General features: G+C 40.0%; 1 protein-coding gene across 1 annotated transcript in view; it reads right to left on the bottom strand.

Moving 5' to 3' along the window:
• Window positions 1-18,525, bottom strand: part of NET1 (neuroepithelial cell transforming 1) — an 80,248-nt gene extending 61,723 nt beyond the window's left edge. Inside the window, exon 1 of the mRNA XM_004379720.2 lies at window positions 18,392-18,525. Within this exon, the coding sequence (XP_004379777.1) occupies window positions 18,392-18,525 (134 nt within the window). The remainder of the gene's footprint in view (window positions 1-18,391) is intronic.
• Window positions 18,526-19,700: the final 1,175 nt, after the last annotated feature.

Consider the following 19,700-nt stretch of genomic DNA (forward strand, 5'->3'; position numbering starts at 1 on the left):
GTTCTATATATGTCTATGAGGTCAAGTTGGCTGATTGTGCCCTTTAGGTCTTCTGTATCTTTGCTGAGTTTTTTCTTAGTTGTTCTGTCCTTTACTGGGAGTGGTGTGTTGAAGTCTTCTACTATTATTGTGGAACTGTCAATATCTCTTTTCAGTGTTGTTAGAATTTGTTTTATGTATTTTGGAGCCCTGTCATTGGGTGTGTAGATGTTTATTATGGTTATGTCTTCATGATGGATTGTCCCGTTAATCATTACATAGGATCCTTCTTTGTTTTTTTATGGTGGATTTTGTTTTAAAGTCTATTTTATCTGAGATTAGTATTGCCACTCCTGCTCTTTTCTGGTAGTTGTTAGCTTGATATATTTTTTTCCAGTGTTTGACTTTTAATAAATTCACATCTTTGTTTCTAAGGTGTGTCTCTTGTAGAGAGCATATTGATGGATCCTGTTTTCTTATCTGTTGTGTCACTCTCCATCTCTTTATGGGTGCACTGAGAGCATTTATATTCATTGTAATTATTGATAGATGTGAGTTTGTTGCTGTCATTTTACAGTGCTTTTTTTTTGCAGTGCTGACGTCTTCTTTGTTCTTCTTACTCTCCTGTGCTGAGTTACTTTTGTTTGTGGATTTTTTTTTTCATTTCGTTTGTTTTTGCTGAGACTTTAAGTTTTTCCTCTTTATTTTTATGTGTATGTTTGTTAATTTTCTTTGTGGTTACCTTGAATTTACCCTTATCTTTCTAAGTTTGAAGTAGTCTATTATTACTTGGTGTAGCCTGGCCTTCCTCTCCATTAGAAGGTTGTATACCTATGCCGTTTATTCCCTCTTTTATCGTTTTGATGTTGTTGTCATTTAGTGATTAACTGCTCTGATTCCGTGTTGTATTTCTTTTGGTTTTGGATAGTCCTCGAGAGTTCACTTACTAGATTGGTATCTGGCTGGAACGATCCTGTGTCGTAGATTCTGCCTGTAAGCTGAAATGGTTTGTTTTCAGATCGAAGAACTCCCCCAAAGCTGTTTCTGGAAAGGAGAGTAGTTATCTACAGAGGATGGCAGGGCTTTGCTCCAAAATCCTAAGGGTCTGCACTGTGATTCACGAATAGGGGCCTGCCAAAGACTCCAAACAGCATCTCTATCTGCCACTGACACTTCAAGCACCATTGGATCAGCTGGATCATATGGCCCAAGTGGCAGAGCCACTTTCACAGCAAGCCCGAACCTGTTGCAGAGCCTTCTCTTCGTCTGGGCCCCACTCAAAACTAGCAGCTTTAACAGTCACTTTATCGATAAATAGGCTGAAGTAGCACACCCAAAAGAGGAATATGTTGCCTCCAAAATCCAAAGAGGCCCACTAGGCATTGTGCCTCCTTTTTAGTTGTGGGAGGGGCCAGATGCAATAACTTATCCTTCACTTTAGAAGGAATAGCTTGATATGCCCCACACCACTGTACCTCTAGAAATTTCAGTGATGTGGAAGACACCTGGATTTTTGTTGGATTAATTTCCCACCCTCTAGCACGCAAATGTTTTATCCGTAAGTTCATAGTCATTGACGGTTCTTCCTTACTAGGTCCAATCAGCATAATGTGATCAGTGTAATGGACCAGTGTGATGTCTTGTGGAAGGGAAAGGTGATCAAGCTCCCTGTGGACTACATTATGACACAGGGCTGGAGAATTGATATAGCCCTGTGGTGGGACACTGAAGGTATATGCTGGCCTTGCCAGCTGAAGGCAAACTGCTTCTGGTGGTCCTTTGAAACAGGTACGGAGAAAAATGCACTAGCCAGGTCAATAGCAGCATGCCAGGTACCGGGAGATGTATTAATTTGCTCAAACAATGAAACCACATCTGGAACAGCAGTTGCAATTGGAGTCACCACCTGGTTAAGTTTTCAATAATCCACTGTCATTCTCCAATATCCATTTGTTTTTTGCACAGGCTAAATAGGGATCTGAATGGGGATGTGGTGGGAATCACCACCCCTGCATCCCTCAAGTCCTTAATGGTGGCAGTAATCTCTACAATCCCTCTAGGAATGCAGAATTGCTTTTGGTTTACTATTTTCCTAGGTGAGGCAGTTCTAATGGCTTCCACTTCGCTTTTCCTACTGTAATAGCCCTTATCCCACTCCTGGTACCAAATGTCTTTGGCTAGGTTCTCTAGAGAAGCAAAACCAATAAAGCATATAAATATATATAGAGAGAGGTTTATATCAAGGAAACAGCTCATGAAGTTGTAGAGGCTGGAACAACCCAAGTCTGTGGGTCAGGCTGGAGGCTTCTCCTGATTCACACAGCCACAGGGTTTGGCGAACCCAAGATCGGCAGGTCAGACAGTGGGGCTCTTGCTCACAGATTGTGAAGACTGATGAATCCCAAGATCGGCAGACAAGATGGCAGGTAAGCTGCTACCTCAAGTCCCAAGAACCAGAGGTCAGACAAACAGGAGGCAGCTGTAGGATCCAGAGCTAGGAAAAGCTCATGAGCCTTGCTAGAAAGTCCACCTACGTTGGAGGCAGGCCACACCCCCAAGGAAATTCCCTTTGAACTGATTGGCTACTCGCAGCAGATCCCATCATGGAGGTGACCACATTATATCAGATCTCATCATGGAGGCGATCACATCATTATACAAATTTTAAACTACATCATAACTGCCAAACCACTGAGAATCATGGCCCAGCCAAGTTGACAGAGAACCTTAACGATCACATATTGTTATGTGTATGTAATGATACATGCCTGTATGTAAACTATACCTCAATAAAATTGTTTAAAATTTTTTTATTAAAAAAAATCTAGTAGTGTGCAGTCATGTAATGTGATAGCAAATGGACTCACAAGCTTAGTATGTGGCATACTTTATTTATTTGATGTCATATACTCTTTTAAAAAATATTTTACTGTGTTTTAGGTGAAAGTTTACAGCGTAGTTTAGTTTCCCATTCAACAAATTGTACACAAAGTGTTCCACTACATTGGTTGCAATCCCCACACTGTGTCAATACTCTCCCCATTTCTGCTCTGGTTTCCCTGCTTCCTTTTGTCCAGTTTTCCTATCCCTTACTGCCGTCTCATCTTTACTTTTGGGCAAATGTTGCCCTTTTGGTCTTGTATAACTGTTTGTTTTATGGAGGATGTTCTTTTTGGGTGTTACTGTTTATTTTATAGGCCTGTCTACTGCTTGACTGGAAGGTGGTTTCCGGGAATGGCTGCAATTCCAAGTCAGAGTGGTGTCTTAGGGCCATAGTCTTGGGGGTTCCTCCAGTCTCCAGCAGGCCAGTAAGTCTGGTCTTTTTCTATATATTTGATTTTTTGTTCTACGTTTTTCTCCTGGTCTGTCTGGGACCCTCTATTGTGATCCCAGTCAGAGCAGTTGGTAGTGGTATCTGGGCACCATCTAGTTTTTCTGGTCTCAGGGTTGTGTAGGCTGTGGTGCATGTAGTCTTTTAGTCCTTTAGACTAATTGCTCCCTTGAGTCTTTGGTTTTCTTCACTCTCCTTTACTCTGCACGGGAAGAGACTACTAGTTGTATCTTAGATAGCCGCTTGCAAGCTTTTATGACTCCAGACGCTACTCAGAAAAGCAGGATGTAGAACATTTTTTTTATGCACTATGTTATGCCAATTGACGTAGACGTCCCCTGAGTCTATGGTTCTTAGCCTTCAAGCCTACTATCTTCATCCTGGGAGGTATTTGGTTGTACATAAGAAGTATCCATGACTGTGCCCCCTGTGTGCTCTATTACCCATATTAGTGTACATGCAACATCTACAAATATGTAGAGATATTCAGAACTTAACATGTATCTGCTGGTGGGAGTGCTCCCTTTATCTTTTTATTTTTACTACACTACTAATATAAACGGAGCCCTGGTGGTACAGTGGTTAAGAGCTCAGCTTCTAACCAAAAGGTTGGCAGTTCGAATCCACCAGCTGCTCCTTGGAAACCCTATGGGGCAGTTCTACTGTGTCCTATATGGTCACGATGAGTTGTAATCAACTCGATGGCAACAGGTTTGGTTTTACTAATATAAATAATGATGATGATGACTCTGTGTTATCAAGAATTTGCTCAATTATTTGTGTGTTATATGCTCTAATTTAGTTTAAAATGCATTTTAAAAAATATCCCACCCAAAAAGTTAAATTCCCTTGAAGGCGACAGGAACCTTCACTTTTAAACCTGAATATCCACTTTACAAATTCATCAATTTTACTGGGAAAACAAAATTCAAAGAGTAAGCCCTATCACTACTGGTAGATAGTATTATTTTCTACCAATCGATAGCATTACCTCAAATCTGCTAGAAGGAAAATGTTATAAAATCTTTAAAAGCATCAGTATGTGTTTATATTCCTGCTATACAGTGATGTGCAATGTTCAATGGATACTCCTAAGACCCAAAGAACAGAGATAAAATTATTTAAACGTTATTTATTTTCAATATTATTAGTATTTGCAAAGAAGAGTTCCTTAAATGTGGCTATGTAAATGACAGTGATTATTTCACTGAATAATACTAATCACTAAATACGTCTCTTTAGAGATATTCAGTGGAAGAACCATGGCAAAACACAACACTAAATTAGGAGTTAGGATATATATTCTAGGCCAAAGTTCTGACAGTATCTGATTGTAAGATTTCATTGGGCTTCAATCATATGAGGTTAAGATTTAAAGATATTAAATAACTTGCCTAAGGTCCTCAGCTAGTAAGACGCAGAGCCAGAATTTGAACCTAGGAAGTCTGATTGTAAAGCCTAAACTCTTTAAACACTAATGTTTTATTTGGCTCTGGGTCCCAGTCTAGAAGAATGTACATTGCTAAAGGAGAGGACAGAAAATAATTAGTCAAATTAAAGCTGGGGCCAGAAAAGACTTGGTTTCAGGAAAACTAGGGCAGAAGAACAGACCTTATTCTGAGCTCTGAACCACGTGATAGGGCCCAGGGCTGCCTCCTACTCAGAACAGAATGAGAGGTAGGTAAGTGGAGAAACCACTACCCGTCTGTCAGTTTGTTGTACTGTGGTGGCCTGCATATTGCTATGATGCTGGAAGCTTATGCCATTGATATTTCAAATAAAATAGGGTCACCCATGGTGGTCAGGCTTCAGCAGAGCTTGCAGACTAGAAAGAAGGCCTGGTGATCTACTTCCGAAAATTAGCCAATGAAAACTCTATGGAGCACAACAGAATACTGTTTGATATAGTGCTGGAAGATGAGCCTCCTAGGTTGGAAGGCACTCAAAATACACAGTGGCCATAACAGTGGACTCAAGCATCGTGAAGATGGTGCAGGACTGGGCAATGTTATGTTCTGTTATACACGGGGTCGCCATGAGTTGGAGTGAACTCACGACAACTAACAACAGAACAAGACACGTTTAGGTGACAAGGTCCTAGGAATGATGTCCCAGTTGCTGGGCACCTGTTTGTTACTGCAAATGCAAAACAGTAACTTCTCTCAGGCTGGTCTGTGACTCGTACTCAACAGCACCTGACAACAAGGAGAGAAATGAGTTGAGTGGCCTATTGTATAACAGGCAGCACATACATAAAAAGCTTATATCCTACTAGATTCCAGAAGTCCCTACTCTTCCCTCCCCCCCACAATTATCTCTCCCCTACCATATCCTATAGCAGTCAGCACATATACATTATTTCAAATAACTTTTTACCTCAGTGTGAAGAAATCTCCAGAATCAACATATATTTGGCAGAGACTAATTGTTGCAGTTGTTAGGTGCCATCAAGTCAATTCTGACTCAGCAAATCTATGCACCACAGAACGAAACACTGCTGGGTCCCGCGCCACGCTCATAATCATTGTTATGCTTCAGCCCATTGTTGTAGCCACTGTGTCAATCCATCTCGTTGAGGGTCTTCCTCTTTTTTGCTGACTTTCTACTTTACCAAGCATGATGTCCTTCTCCAGGGATTGATCCTTCCTGACAACACGTCCAAAGTATGTAAGATGTAGTCTCACTATCCTTGCTTCTAAGAAACATTCTGGTTGTACTTCTTCCAAGACAGATTTGCTCGTTCTTTTGGCAGTCCATGGTATATTCAATATTCTTTGCCAACACCACAATTCAAAGGCATCAATTCTTTGGTATTCGTTATTCATTTTCCAGCTTTCACATGCATATGATGTGACTGAAAATACTATGGCTTGGGTCAGGTGCACCTTAGTCTTCAAGGTGACATCTTTGCTTTCCAACACTTTAAAGAGGTCTTTTGCAGCAGATTTGCCCAGTGCATTGCATCTTTTGATTTCTTGACTGCTCCTTCCATAGGTGTTAATTGTGGATGCAAGTAAAATGAAATCCTTGACAACCAATCTTTTCTCCGTTTATCATGATGTTGCTTATTGGTCCAGTTGTGAGGATTTTTGTTTTCTTTATGTTGAGGTGTACTCCATACTGACGGCTGTGGTCTTTGATCTTCATCAGTAAGTGTTTCAAGTTCTCTTCACTTTCAGCAAGCAACGTTGTATCATCTGTATAACGGAGGTTGTTAAAGAGTCTTCCTCCAGTGCTGACACCCCATTCTTCATAGTCCAGCTTCTCAGATTATTGGCTCAGCATACAGACTGAATAGGTATGGTGAAAGGATGCAACCCTGATGCACACCTTTCCTGACTTTAAACCACACAGTATCCCCTTGTTCTGTGTGAACAACTGCCTCTTGATCTATGTACAGGTTCCTCATGAGTACAATTAAGTGTTCTGGAATTCTCATTCTTCGCAATGTTATCCATAATTTGTCATGATCCACAGTCGAATGCCTTAGCATAGTCAGTAAAACACAGGTAAACATCTTTCTGGTATTCTCGGCTTTCAGCCAGGATCCATCTGACATCAGCAGTGATATCCTTGGTTCCACATCCTCTTCTGAATCTGGCCTGAATTTCTGGTAGTTCCCTGTTGACATACTGCTGCAGCTACTTTTGAATGATCTTCAAAATTTTACTTTCATGTGATCTTAATGATATTGTTTGATAATTTCCGCATTTGGTTGGATAACCTTTCTTGGGAATAGGCATAAATATGGATCTCTTCCAGTTGGTTGGCCAGGTAGCTGTCTTCCAAATTTCTTGGTGTAGATGAGTGAGCACCTCCAGCACCACATCCATTTGTTGAAACATCTCAGTTGATATTCCGTCAATTCCTGGAGACTTGTTTTTCGCTAATACCTTCAGTGAAGCTTGGACTTCTTCCTTCAGTACCATCGGTTCCTGATCATATGCTACCCCTTGAAATGGTTTAACGTCAACCAATTCTTTTTGGTATAATGACTTTGTGTATTCCTTCCATCTTCTTTTGATGCTTTCGGCATCATTTAGTATTTTCCCCATAGGATTCTTCAGTATTGCAACTCAAGGCTTGAATTTTTTCTTTAGTTGTTTCAGCTTGAGAAATGCCGAGTGTGTTCTTCCCTTTTGGTGTTCTATCTCCAGGTCTTTGCAGATGTCATTATAATACTTTACTTTGTCTTCTCAAGTCGCCCTTTGAAATCTTCCATTCAGTTCTTTTACTTCATCATTTCTTCTTTCCCGTCTTTTTAACGACCTCTTGCTTTCTTCATGTATGATGTCCTTGATGTCATTCCACAACTTGTCTGGTCTTCGGTCATTAGTGTTCACCACATCAAATCTATTCTTGAGATGGTCTCTAAATTCAGGTGGGATATACTCAAGGTCATACTTGGCTCTTGTCTTAGTCATCTAGTGCTGCTGTAACAGAAATACCACAAGTGGATGGCTTTAACAAAGAGAAGTTTATTTCCTCACAGTAAAGTGGGCTAAAAGTCCAAATTCAGGGCATCAGCTCCAGGAGAAGGCTTTCTCTCTCAGTCGGCCTTCTTATCAATATTCTCCCAGACTAGGAGCTTCTCTGCACAGGAAACTTGGGTCCAAAGGACGTGCTCTGCTCCCGGTGCTTCTTGGTGGTATGAAGTCCCCACGTGTCTCTGCTGGCTTCTCTCTTTTATATCTCAAAAGAGATTGGATTAAGACACTATCCAATCTTGTAAACCTTATCAGTATAAACCTCATCACAGCGATAGAATTTACAACACTTAAGGAGATCACATATAACCTCATCACAGTGATAGAGTTTACAACACATAAGGAAATCACACCAGATTATGCAATCATACAATACTGGGAATCATCACCTAGCCAAGTTGACAGATATTGTTGGGGGACACAATTCAATCCATGACAGCTCTCATGGACTTCTTCTAATTTTTTTCAGCTTCAGCTTGAACTTGCATATGAGCAATTGATGGTCTGTTCTGCAGTCGGCCCCTGGCCTTGTTCTGACTGATGATATTGAGTTTCCCATTATCTCTTTCCACTGAGGTAGTTGATTTGATTCTTGTGTATTCCATCTGGTGAGGTCCATGTGTATAGTCGCTGTTTATGTTGGCGAAAAAAGGTATTTGCAATGAAGAAGTCATTGGTCTTGCAATATTCTATCATGGGATCTCTGGCATCGTTTTGATCACCAAGGCCATATTTTCCAACTACCAATCTTTCTTTGTTTCCAACTTTCACATTCCAATCACCTGTAATTATCAAAGCATCCTGATTGCATGTTTGAACAAATTCAGACTGCAGAAGCTGGTAAAAATCTTCAGTTTCTTCATCTTTGGCCTTAGTGGTTGGTGTGTAAATTTGAATAACAGTTGTATTAACTGGTCTTCCTTGTAGGCATATGGATATTATCCTATTACTAACAGCACTGTACTTCAGGATAGATCTTAAAATGTTCTTTTTGACGATGAATGCAATGCCATTCCTCTTCAAGTTGTCATTCCCGGAAGAGTAGAGCATATGATTGTCTGATTCAGAATGGCCAATACCAGTCTGTTTCAGCTCACTAATACCTAGGATATCGATGTTTATGTGTTCCATTTCATTTATGATGAATTCCAATTTTCCTAGATTCATACTTAGTACATTCCACATTCCAATCATTAATGGGTGTTTCCAGCTGTTCTCAATTTGAGTCGTGCCACAGCAGCAAATGAAGGTCCCAAAAGCTTAACTCCATCCACGTCATTAAGGTTGACTCTACTTTGAGGAGGCAGCTCTTCCCCAGTTGTCTTTTGAGTGCTTTCCAACCTGGGGGGCTCATCTTCTGGCAGTATGTCAGACAATGTTGCACTGCTATTCATAAGGTTTTCACTGGCTAATTCTTTTCACAAGTAGACTGCCAGGTCCTTCTTCCTAGCCTGTCTTAGTCTGGAAGCTTAGCTGAAACCTGTCCACCATGGGTGACCCTGCTGGTATCTGAATACCAGTGGCATAGCTTCCAGCATCACAGCAACACACAAGCCTCCACGGTACGACAAACTGACAAACACATAGGGGAGAGACTAATTAGTTCATCATAATCCTTTCTATAATGTGGTAGGCTTAAAACATTAAGCAATCTCTTCTAGGCTCCACACATTCTAGCCATTTCTAGTCCCTAGCTCATTCTCTAGTGTAGCTCGTTTCTTGCTTGGATGTCCAGGATTAACAATTAGCAGTGGGTATGGCTGGAAATTAGCTCCAATCATATGGATCAGTTGATTAAAGGGCTGGAGTCCTGTAAACTGAGTCATGTGTTTTTAGGAGTTATAGGGGAACTTTATTCCAAATATATGACCTACAAACAAATGAAGTACAAACAACCTTTTAGTAAATGGAGGCCGCCTTTATTTTCTCTCTTTCTGATTCTCTTCCCTTATTTTCCACTGTTAGGCAGGGCAACCTCAAAGTACAAATCATATGTGGTGCAGGCCCGGTTAACAGGTACAGTGCTTATAAAACTCCCACATATACACATTTGGCTTTTGCACACTGTACTCCCTCATTTTTGCAAAGAGCACAGGGAAACTGTGTGACTCTTATCTCTTCATTACCTGGTTCTCTATCAATACACAGAAATTAGTGCACATTCTGAGAAACAGTCTGTCCTTCCACTCTCTTAGTTCAATTGATTTCAGTTTCAATAACATTTCTCACTGTACAACTCCCATGCCATTTCTCTCTTTTTCAAGAACTCTTTCATCCATCAACTTCAGCCATCCACAACTTCATCTGATGGGGGTGGGGGTGGGGGTGGGGGACGAAACACTAATCATGGTTTGCTAGTAAGTACAGTACTTGTAATACACCTTCCACAAGAAAAAAGCATACTCTTCTTTTTTCAAAATAAAAATACCTTTATGTGTTCTGATTGTTAAAATGATACACGCACATTGAAAAATAACATTAAAAAGTACTGAATTGTGTAGTTTAAATGGGTGAATTCTATGGCATGTAAATTATATCTCAATTTTTTTTTTTTTTTAAAGACAATACCTTCATTTTCTTGTATGGCAAATATTTTCCCCAGTTGTTTTTGTCTCTCAAATCAGTTTTTATAGTGAGTTTTGCCATACCAAAGTTTTAATATTCACATAGTCATATATATCAACCTTTTTCTTTATGACTTCTGGATCTGATGTCACGCTTAAACAGTTGTTTCTGCCTCACTTTTTATAAAAATTGTTTTAAAGATATATACAACACACATTTGCCATTTCAATGTTTTTCATATGTACAATTTTAGTGATATCAATTACATTAATCATGTTATGCAACCATCACCAATAATCATTGCCAAATCTTCCATCACCATAAACAGAAACTCACTGCTTCATAAACAATGGCTCCCTTCCCCCCCCACTCTCAGGGATGGTAAACACTAATAAAACTTTGGTCTCTATACCTTTGCCTTTTCTAGATATTTCGTATAAGTGAGATTGTACAATATTTGTCCTTTTGTGATTGACTTATTTAACTCAGCAGAATGTTCTCAAAATTCATGTGTTGTAGCATGTATCAGGACTTTATTTCTCTTTATGGGTGAGTAATATTCCATTGTATGTATGTACCACATTTTGTTATCCATTCATCGGTTGATGGACATTTAGATTATTTCCACATTTTGGCTATTGTGAATAGTGCTGCAATGAACACTGGTGTATATTCTTGCCCCACATTTAATTAATACTATCCTGACATATTTTATATATTCTTTTAGAGGATCATATATCTTCTTTCTGGAAAATGGAATATAGATTCGTTGCTTCATTCTCTGTTTTCTCTCCATGGGTCTTCTAAACTCATTTTCCTCATGCTGCCTGAGTCACCACCTCACCACCTTTTTCTCAGCAGACATCATTTCTAGCTTCACACAAAAAAATAGAAGCCTGGCAGGAAAGCCCTCAAATTTCTCCTCAAAACTTCACTCCCTAAGCTTACCTATAATTATACCATCCATAGGTCTTTGCCAGCCTAAATTCTCTACCTTTAATTTGGATTCCATCCTTTTCCGCCTTCTTGAATTCTTTAATCATCTCTCTTCTCTCCTGTGTTTTCAACCTCTCCTTCTACTTACTTATTCCTCCTACCATATCAAATTTATCCCTTCTTAAGAGTGTCCCACAGACTTGTGTCCCCTTCAACTATTATTCTTTCTTGCCTTCCTGTTACAGTGAAATGTCTTGAAAGTGTAATCCATGCTCAGTGTGTCCTGTTCTCCAGCCTCATTGCCAACTCATTATTTGTCATCTAGGCTTCTGCAAATTTACTTCACATTTGAGTTGGGTTTTTTTTTTTTTGAATTTTTGGTGGAAGTTTACATAGCAAATTAGGTTCCCATTTAACAATTTCCATATACATTATTCAGTAACATTGGTTACACCTGAGATTTTTAATTTCGTATCCATAGTTGATTTACAAATCTTCTGAAACTTTACGTATATGAACACCTTTTTCCTGGAATTGCTTTTATAAGATTCACAAAGAACGCCAGGATCCCAAAATGTTATTTACTTTTCCCACGGAAAACAGAATGATCTTTAAAAAATGTAAATCTGATCATGTCATTGCCTTGTTTAAATTCTTTCAGTATCTCCCCATCACCTTGAAAATAAAACCCAAGTCTCAGCCCCTTCATGATGTAGCTATTACCTCTACAAAATAATCTCTCATCATTACCTCCTCCTTCTCCTTATCTCAGTCACAACCCCTACACAGATAGCTTCTAGTCACAATGCACTAGTTATGGTACCTATAACTCATCATGCTTTTTTGCTTTGAGGCCTTTTTACACGCTTCTCCCTCTACCACAGATCACCCATTTAACCCTCACCCCTGCTCTCTGAGCTGGTCCTCCAAGACTCAGGGGTTACAACAGGGAATTAAGTGTTCCTCTTATTTGCACCTATGGCATGTTGTGTATACCTCTATAAACATTTATCACACACTATTATAATTACTGGAGCCCTGGTGGTACAGTCGTAATGAGCTCAGCTGCTAACCAAAAGGTCAGCAATTCGAATCCACTAGGTACTCCTTAGAAACCCTATGGGGCAGTTCTACTCTGTCCTATAGGGTCGCTAGGAGTTGGAATCGACTCGACGGCAACAGGTTTTGGTTTATTATAATTATTAACTTACTTATCTTTCTTCCTTACTAGATGATAAGTTCTTAAAGAGTAGGGACAATTATTTTCTATCTCCATATTCCTAGTGTCTGGCACTCATATATTTCCAGAATAAATCACACCACATTCTTTTCTTAACCCACTGCAAACTATTCTATAGAAATCATCTAAGATCAATATACAGTATGCTTCTCATTACCAAATTTAATGGTCTTTTCATTCCTTATCTAACTTAAACTATTCAGTTCTTATATTACTTGACCTATCATTAATATTTAAGAAAGCTTACCACCTTCTTTTTGAAATCTTTTCTTTTTTAATAATATTTTATTCTGTTTAAGGTCAAAGTTTACATAGCAAATTAGGTTCCCATTTAACAATTTCTACAAAAATTATTCAGTGATATTAGTTACATTTTTCACAATGTGTCATTATTCTCATTTATTCTGTTCTAGTTATACCATTTTCAGTACTCTAGTTTCTCTGCCCCCTTGCCTTCTCATCTTTGCTTTAAGTAGTTTTTGACCTGTTGGTCTCATATAGATTATTTTAAAAGGTGCTCATTACTCACAGGTGATATTCTTTATTTTATGAGCCAATCTGTTATTTAGCTAAAAGGTGACCTCAAGGGATAATTTCAGTTTAAGGTTTAAAGACTATCTCAGGGCGACAGACTTGGGGATTTCTCTAGTCTCAACCAGTCCAGAAACTCTGGACTTAATAAGAATTTGAGTTCTGTTCCACATTTTTCTCCCAGTCTATCAGGACCCATCTGTTGTGGCCCTGATCAGAATAGTTGGTAGTGGTAGCCAGGCACCATCTATTTCTTCTTCTCTCCGGGTACATAAGGCTGTGGTTTGTGTAGACTATTAGTCCTATAGACTACTTTCTTCTTTGAGTCTTTGGTTTCCTTCTTTCTCTTTTGCTCTGGACAAGTAGAGACCAATAGATGTATCTTAGATGGCTGCTTGCAAGCTTTTAAGACCTGAGACACTACTCACCCCATTGTGATGTAGAACATATACTTTATGAACTATTTTATGCCAATTAACTGAGCTGTCCCACGAGACTATGGTCCTAAGCCTTCAAACCCAGAAAACCAATCTCACGAGGTGTTTGGTTATGTCTAAGAAGTATCTGTAACTGTGTTCCCTATGTGGTTTATTATATATATAGATATACGTGCATGCACACACATACCTGTATGTACATATGACTATAGATACATCCATCTGTGCACACATATGCATCCACACATTCATACTCATACACATATATGCCTATATGCATATTTGTGTAATCACACACATATTTTTTGGGTTGTTGTTGTTGCAAAATTATATTTGTCATATCCTTTACCAAAAATGTCCTTTTCTCTTGTGCACTTCTTAGTAACATCATTTACCTTGGTCAAGCTGTGTGCACTTTACCCACATTAGATGCTACCTTTCTCATCACTAAAAATCCCAAGTGTCTACTATCTCGATTGAAATCCTTTCTTAATTCGGCCTCCTGGATATTGTTCTCACTTGGTTCTCTTCCTACCTTACCAGCTGCTCCTCAGCCTCATTACCCTGCCTCATTACCCTTACCTTTAAATGTTGGGACTGCCTTAGGGTTTAATCCTCAAACACTTTTTTATTTATACTCATTATCTAGATGGCTTCATCCAGTACAATGATTTCAATGTATCTTGTGTTGATAACTCTCAAATTTATATTTGGTTACACAGGTGGGTTCATTTTGTGTTCACTGAGCTGAACACTTATGGTTCTTATGAATGTTACACTTCAATGAAAGGTTAAAAGAAAAAGAAAAAAATATTCTTGTGACGAATTCTTTAATGAGTCCCACACTCAACATATTCAAAAGCAAACTTCTCCCCAAGTCTTCCCTTTCTCAGAACATGGCAACTCATTCCTCTAGTTCTCAGGCCAAAAACTTTAGTCATCCTTCACCCCTCTTCTTCTCTTAACTCCACATTTAATCCATCAGCATATCCTGTCAACTCTACCTTCAAAATACATCCCAAATATGAATATTCTTCACCACCTCTACCATTCTCATCCTGTTCCAAGCTACTATGATGCCTCTACTGCACTGGCCTCCTAATTGGTCTCCCTGTGTCTATCTGCCACATAACAGGCAGAATGATCCTTTTTTTTTTAAAGTACACTTTATTTCCAGAGCAGTTTTAGGTTTACAGAAAAATTGTGCAGAAAGTACAGAGAGTTTCCATATGTCCCCTTTATCCCTTGCATACAGTTTCTCCTTTTATTAACATTTTGCATTAATGTGGTACATTTGTTATAACTGAGAAATCAATATTGATACTTATTATTAACCAAAGTCCATAGTTTACATTAGGGTTCACTCTTTGTATTGCACAGTCCTACAGGTGTTGACAAATGCCTAATATCATGTGTCCACCAGCATGGCATAGTTTCATTGGCCTTTAAATGCCTTATGCTTCACCTATTCATCTCTCTCCCACTTCCCTAGCCCCTGGCAACCACTGATTTTTTACTGTCTCTATAATTTTGCTTTTTAGGGAATATTATAAAGTTGTAATATACAGCATGTAACTTTTCCAGATTGATTTCTTTCATTTGTTGTTCTTGTTAGTGAGTGTCCAGTCAATTCCGACTCATGCAAACTCTATGACTGCAGAGTAGAACTGCTCCATAGGGTTTTCAAGGATATGACCTTTCAGAAGCAGATCACTAGGCCTGTCTTCCGAGACGCCTCTGGGTAGGTCTGAACCACCAACCTTTCAGTTAGTGATCCAGCACTTAAGCATTTGTGCTACCCAGGGACTTCTTCACTTAGCAATGTACATTTAAGGTTCCTCCATGTCTTTTCATAGTTTGATAGCTCATTTCTTTTTATTGCTGAATACTCCACTGTATGGATGCACCACAGTTTGTTTATCCACTCACCTATTGAAGAACATCTTGCTAGTTTCTAATTTTGGCATTTATGAATAAAAGCAGCTCTAAACATTTGTGTGCACGCTTTGTGTGGACATAAACTTTCAATTAATTTCAGTAAATACCTGGATTGTATGATAAGCCTATGTTCAGCTGCCAGGATGCTTTCCAAAGTGGCTATAACATTCTGCATTCCCACCAGGAATGAATAAGAGATCCTGTTGTTCCACATCCTCTCCAGCATTTTGTGCTGGCAGTGTTTTGGATTTTAGTCATTCTAATAGCTATGTAGTGGCATCTCATAGTTATTTTAATTTGCAATTCCCTGATGTCATATGATGCTAAGCATCTCTTCATATGCTTATTTCCATTTGTATATCTTCTTTGGTGAAAGACCTGTTCAGATCTTTTGTCCATTTTTAATTGGGCTGTTTGCTTTCTTACTGTTTTGTTTAAAGAGTTCTTTGTATACCTTAGATAGAAGTCCTTTATCAGATATGTGTTCTGCAAATATTCTCTTCTAATCTGTGGCTTGTCTTTTCATTCTCTTAATAGGCTGATTCTTTTAAAACATAGATTATCTCTTCTTGCTTCCCAACACTCTAAGTCAAATTTCAAGTCCTTACAATGGTCCACCAGGTACTACATGATCTGTCCCCAGTCATTTCTCTAACCTCATCTCCTACCATTCTCTCTCTTGCTTCATTCCACTCCAGTCACCCTTGCTTCTTTGCTGTTCCTTGAACACACCACATAGGATATCATTTTAAAGCTTTTGCACTTACTGCCCTCTCTGCCTGGAACACTCTTTCTCCAAATAGCCACATCTTAGTTCATTAATTCCTTCAGATCTCTGCTCAAATGCTTTTTCTTGTGATCCTTTAAAAATAACAACATTACCTTCCTCCCCCTCCCCATCTCTATCCTCCTTGTTGTTGTTGTGTGCCTTCGAGTCGATTTAGACTCATACCGACCTTATGTGACAGAGTAAGACTGCCCTATAGGGTTTTCTAGGCTGTAATCTTTACGGAAGCAGATCGCCAGGTCTTTCTCCCACAGAGCTGCTGGGTGGATCTGAACCGCCAACCTTTTGGTTAGCAGCCGAGCACTTAGCTGTTGCGCACTTAACTGTTGCACCTCCAGGGCTGTTTTCTATCCCTCTTATCATGTCTTAATTTTCTTCACAACATCACCACCAGATAAGTTATATATTTATTTAATTATTGTCTTTCTCCCCAACCAGAATTTGAGCTTCGTAAGAGCAGGGACTTCATTTGTTTTGCTCATTAGAATTCCCAGAATCTATAACATCTGGCATAGGGCAGGTGCTCAACAGATATTATTGAATGAATGTAAAAAAAAATTAATACTACCTCCGTTTGATCTTTTTTAAATTGTATTCTCCATTTCCCTTAACTAGTCTTTCCTGGTTCTCCTACTTCTCAGTCTCAGAGATAATAACTTTGATCTCTCTGTTCTTTTACCACCTCTTAAATGTAGACTGTAATCAGTATACAGGTTTCAGAAAGGCATATTCAGGTGTTTCCGTAAATTTCAAATTAATAAAAATCAGTATCTAATGAAAAAGTCTAGGAGTCCCTGGTTGGCACAAGCAGTTAAGTACTCAACTACTAAATGAAAGGTTGGCGGTTCAAACCCACCCAGAGGCGCCTAGGAAGACAGGCCTGGCAATCTGTTTCTGAAAGGTCACAGTCTTGAAAACCCTATGGCGCAGTTCTACTTTCATAATTGGAGCCTCTTGAGTTAGCATTACAAATACCTTGTTGATTAAGTAAGGTGCTTTCCTATTTCTAAGATAGGGATCAGCGTATCCAGGCATGACTAGAATGTAAATTATGTGACTGTAGGTTATCTAAAACAATAATATTAAGTGGGCCACAGAGACTTTTGAACACGTAGAGCAGATGTAAAATTATTATTCTTATAGATAAAAACTGACAAGTAGCAGCTAACGTTTATTGACAGCATTCTGCATATAGGCACTATGCTAAGCACTTAACATGCATTATTTCACTGAATTACACAACAACTTTATATGAAGTGGGTACTATCATAATCTCCACTTTACAGATGAGGATACAGTCTTAGAGATATTATGGAACTTGACCAACACAACAAGTATTTTGAACCTCAAAAAACAAACAAAACCCCAAACGTGTTGCCATCAGTTTGACTGCGACTCATGATGACCCTATGTGTTACACAGTAGAACTGCTCTACAGGGTTTTCTTGGTTGTAATCTTTACAGAAGCAGTTCACCAGACCCTTCTCCTGTAGTGCCACTGGGTGGACTCGAACCGCCAACTTTTAGGTTAATAGCGGAGAACTGTTTGTGCCACTCCGACATATTTTGAACCTACCAACCGTAATATTATGGTGGGAAAGCAATGTACTTTTTACACTACTCCTCTTCCACAGCTTTCTGAAACCCTCATCTAGTGTCCACCCTTTCAAAACGCAGAATGAGAAATATGTTAATTACTTAGAAGTCAGCGACCATAGTTTTTTTCCCCTCTTTACACAGGAGGCTGGAGCCGTAAACTGTATTCACAAAGGATTTTGATCTCTGCAATTTTCTTTCATTTTAACCCTTGCTTTTAGGCTAAAAACTTGGTGCCCTGGCTCCAGAGACAATTCCTCTTAACCCACCTCCCCCACAGGATTTTTGATAGGTTTGATTTCATAGTTTGAATTTAGGAACCAGCCACAATTTCCCATCTGTAACCTGTTCTGTGGGAGAACAAAACTACTGACATCTTTTCTAAGCTGTCTCACCCATAGGGAAGGGGGTCAGAAAGAGATTGTTGACAACTTTCTGGCATTCCCCGCGCCCCTTCCCCCACCGTGTTTGGATGACTGGGAAGTTAGCTACTTGGTGCCTAAGGATGGACGCTTGCTAAAATCTGAGCTCCAAAATCGCTCTAGCTTGCCCTCGGACACTTACCTCTTGTCGAATTCTGGCCCTGGCTTGGGGGTGTTGGCCGAAGGCTCAGTGGCGCCTGACGTACTGAGCCCAGAGGCCCGGCGGCTTCGCCTCCGCGGCTGGGGCTGCTTCTGAGTCGCCAGCTCCGGGTCCATGGCGTGGAAGTAGGGGGTGGGGCGGTGAGGCGGTGGGCTGGATGCCCGGGAGATTGGGAGGAGCGGGCACCGTGCCCGACAACTTTTGGAAGGGAGAAAAGTTTCTGTCAGGAGAACGCCACCCCCGCCACCGTCACCCGGGGTTTGAAAATGGCGGCTGCGCAGAGATCAGCCAATCAAGGGACAGTAGGAGGTTGCTAGGAGACTTGGAGTCCCGCCTCCACATTCCCCTTGCGGTGAGTGGATTCTGACTCATGGCGACCTTTTAGGACAGACTAGAACTGCTCCATAGGGTTTCCAAGGAGTGGCTGCTGGATTCGAACTGCCTTCCGACGTTTGGTTTGCAGCAGTAGCTTTTAACCGCTGCGACCAGGGCTCCGCCTCCATATTACATATGCTTAAATAAAAGCAGGAAGGGAAATACTGTAGGGCTGGAATACGAAAAGCCCTGCAGATTAGTGGATGAACTTGGATTTAGTTCTGACTCTTTTGCTAACTCCCCAATGCAGGGTACTTATTTCATTGTTTATTAGGAACTTCATCACTAGTCAGGGCAAATTGAAAGTATTTTAGGTCACTAGGTATTTCCTCTTATGGTGTTGGTAAAGAATATTGAATATACCATGGACTGCCAGAAGAAGGAACAAATCTGTCTTGGAAGAAGTACAGCCAGAATGCTCATTAGAAGCGAGGATGGCAAGACTTCGTCTCGCATACTTCGGACATGTTATCAGGAGGGACCCGTCGCTGGAGAAGGACATCATGTTTGGTAAAGTAGAGGCTGAGAGAAAAAGAGAAAGACCCTTAACTAGATGGATTGATGTAGTGGCTGTAACGATGGGCTCTAGCATAACAAGGATTTCCAGGATGGCGCATGACCAGGCAGTGTTTCCTTCTGTTGTACGTTGGGTCACTACGAGTCCGAACGACTCGCGGGCACCTAACAACAACAAGATATTTCTTAAGGAGTCCTGGTGCCTGAATTGACTCTGCCGTAATGGGTGGCTAGGTATTTCCTACGGGAGCCCTCTTGGCGCAGTGGTTAAGTGGCTGCTAACTAAAGGTCAGTGGTTCAAACCTATCAGCTGTTCCACAGAAGAAAAGATCTGGTGACCTGCTCCAGTAAAGATTACAGCCTTGGAAACCCTATGGTGCAGTTCTTCTGTGTCCTACAG

Source organism: Trichechus manatus, unplaced genomic scaffold (genome assembly GCF_000243295.1).
Source record: "Trichechus manatus latirostris isolate Lorelei unplaced genomic scaffold, TriManLat1.0 scaffold00067, whole genome shotgun sequence".
Taxonomy (NCBI): domain Eukaryota; kingdom Metazoa; phylum Chordata; class Mammalia; order Sirenia; family Trichechidae; genus Trichechus; species Trichechus manatus.